Source organism: Dermochelys coriacea, chromosome 9 (genome assembly GCF_009764565.3).
Source record: "Dermochelys coriacea isolate rDerCor1 chromosome 9, rDerCor1.pri.v4, whole genome shotgun sequence".
Classification (NCBI taxonomy): Eukaryota; Metazoa; Chordata; order Testudines; family Dermochelyidae; genus Dermochelys; species Dermochelys coriacea.
Genome location: NC_050076.1, coordinates 6,192,463 through 6,204,946, shown reverse-complemented (window position 1 = coordinate 6,204,946; position 12,484 = coordinate 6,192,463). Strand labels below are relative to the sequence as shown.

General features: G+C 45.0%; 2 protein-coding genes across 5 annotated transcripts in view; one reads left to right on the top strand and one right to left on the bottom strand.

The window, feature by feature from the left end:
• Window positions 1-2,629: 2,629 nt before the first annotated feature.
• RPL35A (ribosomal protein L35a) lies at window positions 2,630-11,392 on the bottom strand. 2 transcript variants are annotated; one of them, XM_038417004.2, is made up of 5 exons: window positions 11,280-11,392; window positions 10,722-10,764; window positions 8,548-8,700; window positions 6,383-6,527; window positions 2,630-2,685 (listed from the first exon to the last, which is right to left on the bottom strand). In XM_038417004.2, exons 2-5 carry the CDS (start codon window positions 10,730-10,732, stop codon window positions 2,662-2,664), a joined length of 333 nt encoding a protein of 110 aa, XP_038272932.1. In that variant the 5' UTR covers window positions 10,733-10,764; window positions 11,280-11,392; the 3' UTR covers window positions 2,630-2,661. The 2 variants fall into 2 exon arrangements, with proteins under 2 accessions (XP_038272932.1, XP_038272933.1); XM_038417005.2 differs by having other exon boundaries at window positions 11,211-11,322.
• Window positions 11,393-11,453: 61 nt separating this feature from the next.
• IQCG (IQ motif containing G) overlaps window positions 11,454-12,484 on the top strand; it is a 40,412-nt gene continuing 39,381 nt past the window's right edge. For all 3 annotated transcript variants that reach the window (XM_043492758.1, XM_038417001.2, XM_038417000.2), the window contains exons 1-2: window positions 11,454-11,592; window positions 12,262-12,373. The gene's annotated coding sequence lies outside the window, so the exon portion shown is untranslated. The remainder of the gene's footprint in view (window positions 11,593-12,261; window positions 12,374-12,484) is intronic.

The window sequence follows — 12,484 nt, the reverse complement described above, 5'->3', positions numbered from 1 at the left end:
AGGTTGGGAGACACAAACTCATACTTCTCACACCAGAAATAGACCAGAAGGTGAATTATACACATTGTGTCACTCACCAGGAAAAGGACATATAATCGATATTTAATAGATTAGCAACAATTCAACTGTCAGATTAAAAAGTTCCTGATTCCATAAGCATGAACAGAGGGCTACATTTCACTAACACAATGTGACTGAGTATCAATTTTCAACATCTTAATCAGGATTAACGTACCTGTTACCGAAGGCCAGTTCTAAGGTAATTTACCTGATACCATCTAGAGAGGTTTCAGAGAGGAAAGCTTTTTCTAATAGTCTTGCAATCAAACTGTTTGCAGTAGGCAAATTCGCTGCTCAACTGTTATGTGGATTGGCCAGATTATCTCTGATGTCACAATCCCACCCTTTCCCAAATTGACCTGTTAGTCTTGAAATCAAACTTAAATTATTTAACATCTGTATTATGGTTAATGCCTAGTGGTCCTGACTCGGGGCCCTATTGTGCTAGGCACTTTACAGTGACAGCTTCTGCCCCAAAGAACTTATAATTGGTTTTCTTCCCTGCATGTTTAACAAACCCAGTCCAAAACGTACATGAAGAAAAGAAAATGCAGTATATTGATTTTAAGCCAGTTTTAGGAAGGGAGAGAGGTAAATAGTGGTGTCTCCCAGGGGTCTGTACTGAGACAAGTCCTATTCAACATATTCATAAACGATCTGGAAAAAGGGGTAAACAGTGAGGTGGCAAAATTTGCAGATGATACAAAACTACTCAAGATAGTTAAGTCCAATGCAGACTGCAAAGAGCTACGAAGGGATCTCACGGAACAGGGTGACTGGGCAACAAGATAGCAGACTAAATTCAATGTTGATAAATGCAAAGTAATACACACCAGAAAACATCTCAACTATACATATAAAATGATGGGGTCTAAATTATCTGTTACCACTCAAGAAAGATCTTGGAGTCATTGTGGATACACATTATGGTGTGTATGGTAACACCCACTGTTTCATGTTCTCTGTGTATATAAAATCTCCCCACTGTATTTTCCACTGCATGCCTCTGATGAAGTAAGCTGTAGCTCACAAAAGCTTATGCTCAAATAAATGTTAGTCTCTAAGGTGCTACAAGTCCTCCTTTTTAATGTGCAGTGGCAGTCAAAAACGCCAATGATGTTGGGAATCATCAAGAAAGGGATGGATAATAAAACAGAAAAATCCATAGTATACCCATACCTTAAATACTGTGTGCAGATGTGGTCGCCCCATCTCAATAGTGGAATTGGAAAATGTACAGAAAAGGGCAACAAAAATGATTAGGGGGATGGAACAGCTTTCAGATGAGGGGAGATTAAAAAGACGGGGACTTTTCTGTTTGGAAAAGAGACGACTAAGGGGGGGATATGACAGAGGTCTACAAAATCATGACTGGTGTGGAGAAGGTAAATAAGGAAGTGTTATTTACTCCTTCTCCTAACACAAGAACTAACAGTCAACAAATGAAATTAATAGGCAGCAAGTTTAACAAACAAACAAAAAGTATTTCTTCACACAACACAGTCTACCTGTGGAACTCCTTGCCAAAGGATGTTGTGAAGGCCAAGACAACAACAGGGTTAAAAAACAGAACCAGATAAATTCATGGATAGATCCATCAATGGCTATTCGCCAGGATGGGCAGGGATGGTGTCCCTAGCCTTGCTTTTGCCAGAAGCTGGGAATGGGCGAAAGGGGGGGATGAATCACTTGATTACCTGTTCTGTTCATTCCCTCTGAAGTATCTGGCATTGGCCACTGTCGGAAAACAGGATACTGAGCTAGATGGACCTTTGGTCTGACCCAGTAAGTAAGAAAGAATTTTTTTCTTGTTAAAAGTCTAGCAGATAACCAATATCTAACAATCCTGGAAAACACCAAGTCAAGACTTGTGCAGAGGAAACGTACATTGTGGTGATGGAGAATGAAGGGATGTCAAACAGGTGGCAGGTGTGTAACTAAACTACATAAAGTGGAAGTGAGTTAAGAGGTAGGTGAGAACCAAAGAGGATTGTTCAGGGGTTCTAAAGTCCCGTTCTTCGTGAGTATCTCAAGAAGCCACTACATCTTTAAATGTGAGTTGAACCAATCTGCATCTTGGCAAATAAATTGAGTTCTGTATTACACCTGAAATGACAAACTGTACAGAACTGTATGATCTACATCGATTTGTCAGAAGAATCAACTATTGCAAGAGAAAAAGCTTTGAGCTTTCATTTTAGTAAGCAGGCAAAATGTTTTTCAAATACTGTATGCAAGTTGCATTTGTTTTCAGTTTACATGCACAATTTTGAGATATTAAACTTTTATTGAAGAGCACTTAGATACCATGATGGGAGTGACAGGAAAAAAGCCACAAATAGGTAACAACCATTCATTGTGATTTATTTTCATTTAAGAAGTAATTTTCTCTTTTGATGCTTTGGTCAGTGACAAATCCAATTCTTCCCTTTATCATCTACTATTACTAGATCATTGTCTGGTTTTGTGGATTATGTAACACTTGTAGAAACAACTGAAAGTGAACTAGTTATCCCCCACACCAAATGAAGGTCATAAGAAATCATTAAAAACAAAATATACAAAAAGGAACAATTTCTGAATTTTATTTTTAGTAAAAATTTAGATCCTAGATGGATACAGCATCTGTAAAACAAAAACAAAAATCAGGTTAGATCTTGTTACTAAACTAAAATGTTAACACACATTTTTAATTAATCATTCTCTGAATACCCATGCAGATAGCTAGGAGTTTGCACAGAGCATTCTTTGACAGATTACTGGTCTAATCACAGGTTTCAGAGTAGCAGCCGTGTTAGTCTGTATTTGCAAAAAGAAAAGGAGTACTTGTGGCACCTTAGAGACTAACAAATTTATCTTCATCATCTGGACCCATGGAAAAGAAGCTCTTGAGGAATTCCACCATGATTTCAATAATTTCCATCCCACCATCAACCTCAGCCTGGACCAGTCCACACAAAAGAGATCCACTTCCTGGACACTACGGTGCTAATAAGCGACGGTCACATAAACACCACCCTATATCGGAAACCTACTGACCGCTATTCCTACCTACATGCCTCTAGCTTTCATCCAGATCATACCACTCGATCCATTGTCTACAGCCAAGCGCTACGATATAACCGCATTTGCTCCAACCCCTCAGACAGAGACAAACACCTACAAGATCTCTATCATGCATTCCTACAACTACAATACCCACCTGCTGAAGTGAAGAACCAGATTGACAGAGCCAGAAGAGTACCCAGAAGTCACCTACTACAGGACAGGCCTAACAAAGAAAACAACAGAACGCCACTAGCCATCACCTTCAGCCCCCAACTAAAACCTCTCCAACGCATCATCAAGGATCTACAACCTATCCTGAAGGACGAGCCATCGCTCTCTCAGATCTTGGGAGACAGACCAGTCCTTGCTTACAGACAGCCCCCCAATCTGAAGCAAATACTCACCAGCAACCACACACCACACAACAGAACCACTAACCCAGGAACCTATCCTTGCAACAAAGCCCGTTGCCAACTCTGTCCACATATCTATTCAGGGGATACCATCATAGGGCCTAATCACATCAGCCACACTATCAGAGGCTCGTTCACCTGCGCATCTACCAATGTGATATATGCCATCATGTGCCAGCAATGCCCCTCTGCCATGTACATTGGCCAAACTGGACAGTCTCTACGTAAAAGAATGAATGGACACAAATCAGACGTCAAGAATTATAACTTTCAATAACCAGTTGGAGAACACTTCAATCTCTCTGGTCACTCGATCACAGACCTAAGAGTGGCTATCCTTCAACAAAAAAGCTTCAAAAACAGACTCCAACGAGAGACTGCTGAATTGGAATTAATTTGCAAACTGGATACAATTAACTTAGGCTTGAATAGAGACTGGGAATGGATGAGTCATTACACAAAGTAAAACTATTTCCCCATGGTATTTCTCCCCCCCACCCCATCCCCCACTGTTCCTCTGATATTCTTGTTAACTGCTGGAATTAGCCTACCTTGCTTGTCACCATGAAAGGTTTTCCTCCTTTCCCCCCCCTGCTGTTGGTGATGGCTTATCTTAAGTGATCACTCTCCTTACAGTGTGTATGATAAACCCATTGTTTCATGTTCTCTGTGTGTGTGTATATAAATCTCTCCTCTGTTTTTTCCACCAAATGCATCCGATGAAGTGAGCTGTAGCTCACGAAAGCTTATGCTCTAATAAATTTGTTAGTCTCTAAGGTGCCACAAGTACTCCTTTTCTTATTACTGGTCTAGTGGATGGAGGGAAGCGGTAGGTGATATATCTTGATTTTAGTAAGGCTTTTGATACGGTGCCACCTGACATTCTCTTTAGCAAACGAGGAAAATGCGGTCTATACAAAACTACTTTAAGCTAGGTGCACAACTGGCTGAAAGACCGTTCCCAGAAAGTAGTTACCAATGGTTCATTATCAAACAGGGAGGTGGTATTTGGGGGTGGGGTCACGCAGGGGCCTGGTACTAGTCAATATTTTCATTAATGATTTGGACAATAGACTACCCAAATAAATATGCTTATATAATTTGCAGGTGACTCCAATTTCTAACTATAATGGTAAATAAGCTCCGGAATAGTCTTACAAGGCAGGATATGGAAGCCGCACCATTGGAGGTTTTTAAGAACAGGTTAGCCAAACACCTTTTAGCAACCGTCTAGATTCTCTTGGTTCTGCCAGAGCAGAGGGCTGGACTAGATGACCTCTCAAGATTCCTTCCAGCCCTTCATTTCCTGAAGTAGTGATGATTCTAGATCGGGGTGGGCAAACGTTTTGGCCCGAGGGCAACATCTGGGAATAAAAATTTTATGGCGGGCCATGATTGCTCACGAAATTGGGGCTGGGGTGAGGGCTCTGGTTGGGGGTGCGGGCTCTGGGGTGGGGCCAGAAATGAGGAGTTCAGGGTGTAGGAGGGTGCTCTGAGCTGGGGAGGCGGAGTGGGGTGCAGGCTCCAGCTGGGGGTGCAAGCTCCAGAGCGGTGGGCTGGGGATGAGGGGTTTTGGGTGCAGGAGGGTGCTCCGGAGGGGGATCAAGGCTGGGGAGTGGCTCAGGGGCGCAGACTCCGAGCAGTGCTTATCTCAAGCCATTCCAGGAAGCGGCGGCATGTCCCTTCTCTGACTTCTAGGTGGAAGCGCAACCAGGCAGCTCTGCGTGCTGCCCCATCCGCAGGCACCACCCCTGCAGCTCCCATTGGCTGCGGTTCCTGGACAATGGGAACTGCAGGGGCGGTGCTTGTGGTGGGGGCAGCGTGCAGGCCCCTACTGTCTCTAAGGGTAGGGGCCGGAGGTAGGCCATGCTGCTGCTTCCGGGAGCCGTGTGGAGCGGCCTCTGACCCTGCTCCCTGGCTGGAGTGCCGGAGCGGGGCAAGCCCCAGACCCTGCTGCCCAGTGGGAGCTGAATTAAAATGGCTGGCGGGCCGGATCTGGCCCGCGGGCTGTAGTTTTCCCACTCCTGTTCTACATGGAAGAATCGAAGAGCACAGAATATGGCTCAGTCTTTGGGAAGTGCTCTTTGCAGGGGTAGCCCGTGCACCATCTTTGAACCTAGCTAGGGGAATGAGAGGATAACTGCTCTCTTTTGCCCAGCTGCAATGAAGGATAGTACTTGTGCTCCTCCTACAGTGGTTTTTCTACAGGATAACAAAAGCTGAGCAGGGTCACCTCTCACTCTGATACTGTTCTTGACAATATCACTAGGATGACAGTGTGTACAGGAGCAACAGTTTGAGTGGTGACAGCCAGCCAGCCAAGGAGAAGGTGATCCTGGAGGTGCATGGGTAAAGCACACACGAGTTTTGGGTCCATGACTGGACTTGGGAGAGATTAATTTAGTCCTCAGCCAGAAGCAGGGCTGATACGGTCAGGGCATTGGGGGAAGATAGGGGAAAGAAAAATAAAGATCCCAGAATACCCTGACCCAAATAAAAGGGAGACCAGACCCGGAGACTCGGGGAGAGAGGAAAAGAAAGAATTAGATGTACAAAGTTTGAGGGAAAGGGAAAATAAAGCAAGAGTAAATATCTTTGAGGGGTGACTACAGTGAAGTTAAACCTTTCCCATTGCCAGAGTACAGGTCCCAACATGCACCTATGACAGGCCCTGTGGAAGATGCACACTGGAAACAGGGGAAAGGGAATTTTTGTACATTTCCCCTCCACCAATGTAACATTTTCTCAGTGTTCTTTGAAAATCTTATATCCCAAAAGGTATAATTTGGTTAAAATAAAATCATCACTATAGGTTCTAAGCTGTTAGGAAAAACAACTCAGTACTAGAGCACTGTACTCACCACTCTGATTCTGTGCCCAATGGCCTTGGCAGGAAGGTTGGACCGGAACTTAGCACGAACCATGCCACTGTTTCCATGGGCACGCGTTACTTTCCCCCAGATCACTCGTGTTCTGTTGGGCTTCCCACCAGGAGTTACGGTGTTGCTAACAAACAGAAGACTGTTAACTCCTGGGCATTCCACTCCTAACCAAGTGACTGTCTACTTAAAGCAACAGTGACAGGTTAAAAACATCATCTTTTAAAAAAAAGTTTCATTCCCTCTATTGTCATGGCTCCCTTGGAATAGTCAAACAAAGTTTAGAAACATTTATTTGGTCACTCATAATGCAGATTTGCTTTCATCCAAGCTGGGAGAAATGCATATTGTGAAGAGATTTTTTTGGTGATCTCATTAGCATGAGGTTGTGATGTTTGGATTGCAAATACAGTAGGGCAATGGGTTTAAACCCAAATATAAAAGCACGAAAACATGTCTGTACATTTGCCCCATCAAGTTGTGGGTGGACCCAACAATGTCCCTTTACAAAACATCCTTCAAGCAACAGTATTCTACCTGGTTTATATTAATTCAGTAATTTACAGAATTAAATCAAACTAAATAGATATAAGCCAGTTGGCAAACTTGTTGAGTTGTGTCCACACAGAGATTTGCACCAGTTTAAACTAAATCAATTAGTTACACCAGTGCAAATTTTGTGTGTAGATTAGCCTCCTATCTTAGATTTACCTTTCAGAACTGCTATGTCTGGGATTTGCAGGCTTCAATCACTCCCCTCTGATGCATTCCAAACACTGTATCTATTTCCAGTACTGGTACTAACTGGGGAAAGCATTCTGCCTAGTGATTTACCGGATGATTTGCAAATAACTATACTATATATTCACGCAAACATTACACATTAGAATTCTTGATTATCACTACAAAAGGTTTTTTCCCCCCTCTAAAGGTTTTTAGACAAACCTGCAAGACAAATCAAAACCCTCACACAGTCCAACCCACTTCTGTTAAAACACAAGAAGAGACACTTTGCTCTCTGTGTCTGGCAAATTATCAAAGGGGAGAAGAGGGCTTCCCACTAAGCATGTCCTGATTCCCTCAACCCTTTTAGATGCATTAATCTAGAAGTTATCCATTTGAGTGACTCCTGTGACTTTAGATGTCCAGGTCCAAATCAGAACCTTGAATTGCGTACCAGAAACATAATAAAAACCAGAATGGTCTCTGGAGCACAGGGAAAAAGCACTCGCTGTATGAAACATTCTAAATGGGAAACCACATTCTGCACTAGCTGTACCCTAAACCAGTGGTTTCAACCTTTTTTCATTTGTGGACCCCCCTAAATAATTGCAAATGGAGATGCAGACCCCTTTGGACTCCCAGGGGTCTGTGGGACCACAGATTGAAAACCACAGTTCTATGGTAACACCTTTTTGCGGACCCCTCAAACGTAGTCTGTGGACCCTCAGGGGTCCGAGCACAGGCTGAAAATCACTGCCTTAAAGTAATCTAATCAGGAGGTAACAAAGGCACAGGTATCTGCACCAAGGTCCACATCAATAGAAAAATTCAACTTGCTATGCAAGTAGAGAAGGGAATAACCCCAAATGTATCAAACCTACAGTACTTCTGGGGCATACATCAGCATAGTAATAGCAGCAGCGATGGCGATCAGTTATATGCACTCCCAGAAGCTGATGAGGATTTATTAAATCCCTTCAGGTTACAAAGCAAACCCTCACTGAAGGGGATGATATTAATTCTGTCACTTAAAGCACTGAAGTACAACAGTGAAGGACACTTCAGTCCAGTCCATTACTGACTTGACTTCAGTTCACATCAGTATCGTGGAGGCGAGAAGACTCATGTCCAACCCATCACTCTTACCAGAACCATTAGTTTTCTAATCCAGCATTTCTACAAGAGCAATCATACTGATGTTTAACACATTATCATTTAATAACTTAATTAATTTGGTACCTAGAACTGTGAAAGTGAAAACTAAATCCCAAAATTGAACCCAGTCTTGCACAATTCTACTTGGCCATTTTGTTTGTTTCACCATCATCATGGCAATAGGTATGCAAATACATTTATTGTGGCCTGATCAATTTTTACGACAAATTTATTAGGCCTATTTAGCATAACAACAAGGTACTACTTACTTTTTAGCTTTGTATACATATGCGCATCTCTTGCCCAAGTAGAATTCAGTCTCATCACGGGCATAAACTCCATCAATTTTCAGAAGGGCAGTGTGCTCCCTCTGGTTTCGGAGGCCACGCTTATAGCCAGCAAAAATGGCTTTGGACCACAGTCTAGGAAATATTGAGCATATTAATGAATCGCCAACCACTAAAGCGTATTGCACGTGAATAAGTTTTCTGAACAAAACTTTCTGAAATAATTAGATAACATGCTAGTAGAAAGCATACAGGGGAAAAAGGAACAGTTGAGCAAATACCCCCACATTCACAAAGTGCAGCTTCTTTAGCACAAGACATCAATTATAAAAATCTTGCACTAGCCGCCGCCTTCTCTTCCATTTTTGTAATAGAACCATTTCTAAAAAAATGTTATTTTCATTTTTTTAAACACACAAACACTTGTTGCAACATCCCAAAGGGATAGACAGTATATTCCATACATGGTGAAATAGATTAAGAACTTGGGGCCTGCTATCCCATAAAAGACACCATGTCAAACAACCTAGTTAAAATGTTCTCTCTCAACATTGTTAAATCATAACTGCATCCCAGTGTCAATGGGTGGGAGAGAACATAATCATGTCCGCTGTAACCAGTCCAAGTCTTTAGCACAATTCAGGACACTTAAAATACGTTTAAGGTTTTCAATGTTGATAAATGCAATAATACACATTGGAAAACATAAGTCCAACTATACATATAAGATGGGGTCAAAATTTGCTGTTCCCACTCAAGGAATAGATCTTGGAGTCATTGTGGATAGTTTTCTGAAAATATCCACTCAATGTGCAGCAGCAGTCAAAAAAAGCTAACAAAATGTTGGGAATCATTAGGAAAGGGACAGATAGTAAGAAAGAAAATATCACATTTCCTCTATATAAAACCATGATAAGCCCACATCTTGAACACTGCAGATCTGGTCACCCCATCTCAAAAGATACATATATTGGAATTGGAAAATGTACAGAAAAAGGCAACAAAAATGATTGGGGAATGGAACAGCTTCCATATGAGGAGAGATTAACAAAACAGGATTTTTCAGCTTGGAAAAGAGATGACTAAGGGGGATATTATACAAGTCTATAAAATTGTGATTGGTGTGGAAAAAGTAAATAAGGAAGTGTTATTTACTCCTCCTCCTAACACAAGAGCTAGGGGTCACCAAATGAAATTAATAGGTAGCAAGTTTAAAACAAAGAAAAGGAAGTGTTTCTTTACCCAACCTGTGGAACTCTTTGCCAGAGAATGTTGTAAAGGCCAAGATTTATAACAGGCTCGCAAAAAAGAACTACCTAAGTTGATGGAGAATAGGTCCATCAATGGCTATTAGCCAAGATGGGCAAGGATGCAAAACCATGCTCTGAAGTGTCCAGTCTGTTTGCCATAAGCTGGGAATGGGAGACACAGGATGGATCACTTGATGATTACCTGTTCTGTTCATTCCTTCTGAAGCCCTTGGTATCAGCCACTGTCAAAAGACAGAATACTGGGCTAGACAGACCATTGGTCTGATCCAGTATGGTCGGTTTTATGTTGAAAAAACATGTTTAAGCAATTATACTATAAAGGAGTTTCTTAACATAGTAACTTTTACAGTAGAGATCTCTCCAGGCTACACTTAACTCCATAACCAAACTGTAACATAGGAAATTGCATATGCAGTTTGCATCCATGAACAAGACAAGTAGTTTCCAACTGTAACACAAACCAGTAAGTTGCAATCAGATTCTAACAACTCTTGAGGCATGGACAGGACCAGTTACTATGTCTGTGGGACCTAATTATCCAGTCCTACTTCCTTTGTCTGTGCAGAGCACTCTGCGAAGTGCAGCAGCATGGGATAGGAGTCTAGATGTCCAAGAACGTGCTGATCCAGACACAACTGTGCAGTGTAACAGGCAGGGCAAGATTTTCTAGCCGACAGATGTTTGGGACGGGAAGAATAGTGTCGGTCATGACAACCGCATCACAACGGAGGGTGTGAGCTTAGTTATGTTTAACACAACGCGTTCTACAGCCGAGATGGTGCCACGGAGCGGAAATGCGTGTGTGATGTATGAAGCCCCCCCAGCCAGTGACACATGTCCAGCGACAGTAAAGGATAAAGGGAGTTTTCAGAGGCCATCGCTCACCTCCCAGACATGGCGTCGTCCTGAAGTCCTGCTCCCAGCAGGCCTGAGAAGCACAAAAAGACTTTAGCCGCCACTCTCGGGAATTTAGCACCAAGTGGCTGTATGACACCCCCACCCCCCCGCGGCGGCCGGCACGTCCCAGGGGATCCCAGGCGACCCCCCCCCACACACACACTCTAGGCGGCTGGAGAGGGAGCAGCACCAGGGGCCCCCAGCTAGTTGAGGGGGGAACCCAGCTCTGCACCGGCCGGCTACGTTAGCCAGGCCAGGCCCCCACCCCGCGGGCCGTATCAGGGCAGCAGCCCCGCGATGTCCAGTCAAGCCCCGCCCGGGCCGGGCCGGGCCCCTCTCGGGCGAGCCAGAACCGGGAGGCGCCGGGCTCGGAGCCGGCTCAGCCCAGGGCCTAGCACCATCCGCCCCGCATCGGCTTCATCCCGCCGCCCGCCCGCTCCACGCGCCCCCCGCCCCACAGCCCGGCCCCCGCCGCACCTGCCCCCGCCCCACGGAGGAGGGAGAAACCCGCTTAACCAGCCGCGGGACCTCCGCTCCCGGACTCACCCCCGCGCCTCCGACCCAAGATGGCGGCGAAAGGGAGAGCGGCCGCAAAGCACGCCGGGATATGAAACCGCAAGGACCCTTTAGGCGACCCCAATTACTGCCTGACTAGAAAACGCCCCGTGGAAGGGTGAATAAAATCCAGCGACGGCCCCTCCATCCCTCTTTGCCCCTTTCTCCATAGGCAAAAACCCTGCGAGGGCGTGGTTGAGTGGCTATGTCTGACAGGCACGTGCTGAAAACCAATCTGGAGGATAGGCCCCCGGAGTTTGGTGGTTGCTATGGAGACCAGCTCTGTCCAGCCTGAGGCCTCTGTGTGAGTCTCTCCTGATTGTCGCTGATCATAGACCCCCAGTGGGGGGAGGGGAGAGAGATGACCCCCGTGCAGGGCCCCCCGGGTGGAGGGCAGTGGGGCCCCTGGAGCTAGGGAGCAGGCAGCCCACCGGGAGCACGTCGAAGCCCCTTGCGGGGGTTGCCCCATGGGGTCCCCCATGCTGCCCCTGGCCCCAGGGAGCACAAAGGCCTGTAGACCTCATGCTCAGAACAGCCAAGCCGACCCCTCCTGTTGAGGGCCCACGCGGGCAGTCGTTTCTCCCCTGCCCAGGGGCTGCCCATGCCAAGGCCATGGGGGGTGCAACTCCCACCCCCCACCCCCCGCCGTTAAACACAGCCTGGAAACTCGGGGCTGGGTTAAAAACGTAAATAAACCAGGCACCAGTAATGGAATGAACTAGAAAGGGGCAAAGTGCAGCCGAGCCGAGGCAGTCCCAGCCGCGGGCAGGCCACGGTTACGATGGACAAACGGGCAACCGCGGAGGATTAAACCCCAACTAGCGGTTTCTAAAAAGGGGCCTTTAACCCAGCAAAGAGAAGCAACTAACAATGGCTGGGTTGAGGGGCAGCTGGGGGGTGTAATACAAACAAGTGCAATAAGATGTGCATGAGCCATCACACTAATCACTCTGCTTGTGTGTTGTACCCACAGCCCTTCCTCTGTGTTTGGTCTTTTTTTTTAGGCGGTGAGCGCTTTGGAGAAGAGACTGTGTCTTCCTATGCACCAGGACAGCCCCTGGTGCTTCTTCAATGCTACTGTAATAGTAAGTAACTTTAAAATTTACTTTTAATCCTTCATTTAGATCTGGATTGAGGATTTGGGATTCATTGGAACAAAAGCACATTCTTAAGTGGTTTCCTGAATAGGAATGGAC

Coding starts and splice junctions, on each gene's coding strand:
- RPL35A (XM_038417004.2), bottom strand. Junction 6,528..8,547: donor TATGTATACAAAGCTAAAAA/GTAAGTAGTACC, acceptor TCTGTTTGTTAG/CAACACCGTAACTCCTGGTG. Junction 2,686..6,382: donor TTGGGCACAGAATCAGAGTG/GTGAGTACAGTG, acceptor TTTGTTTTACAG/ATGCTGTATCCATCTAGGAT.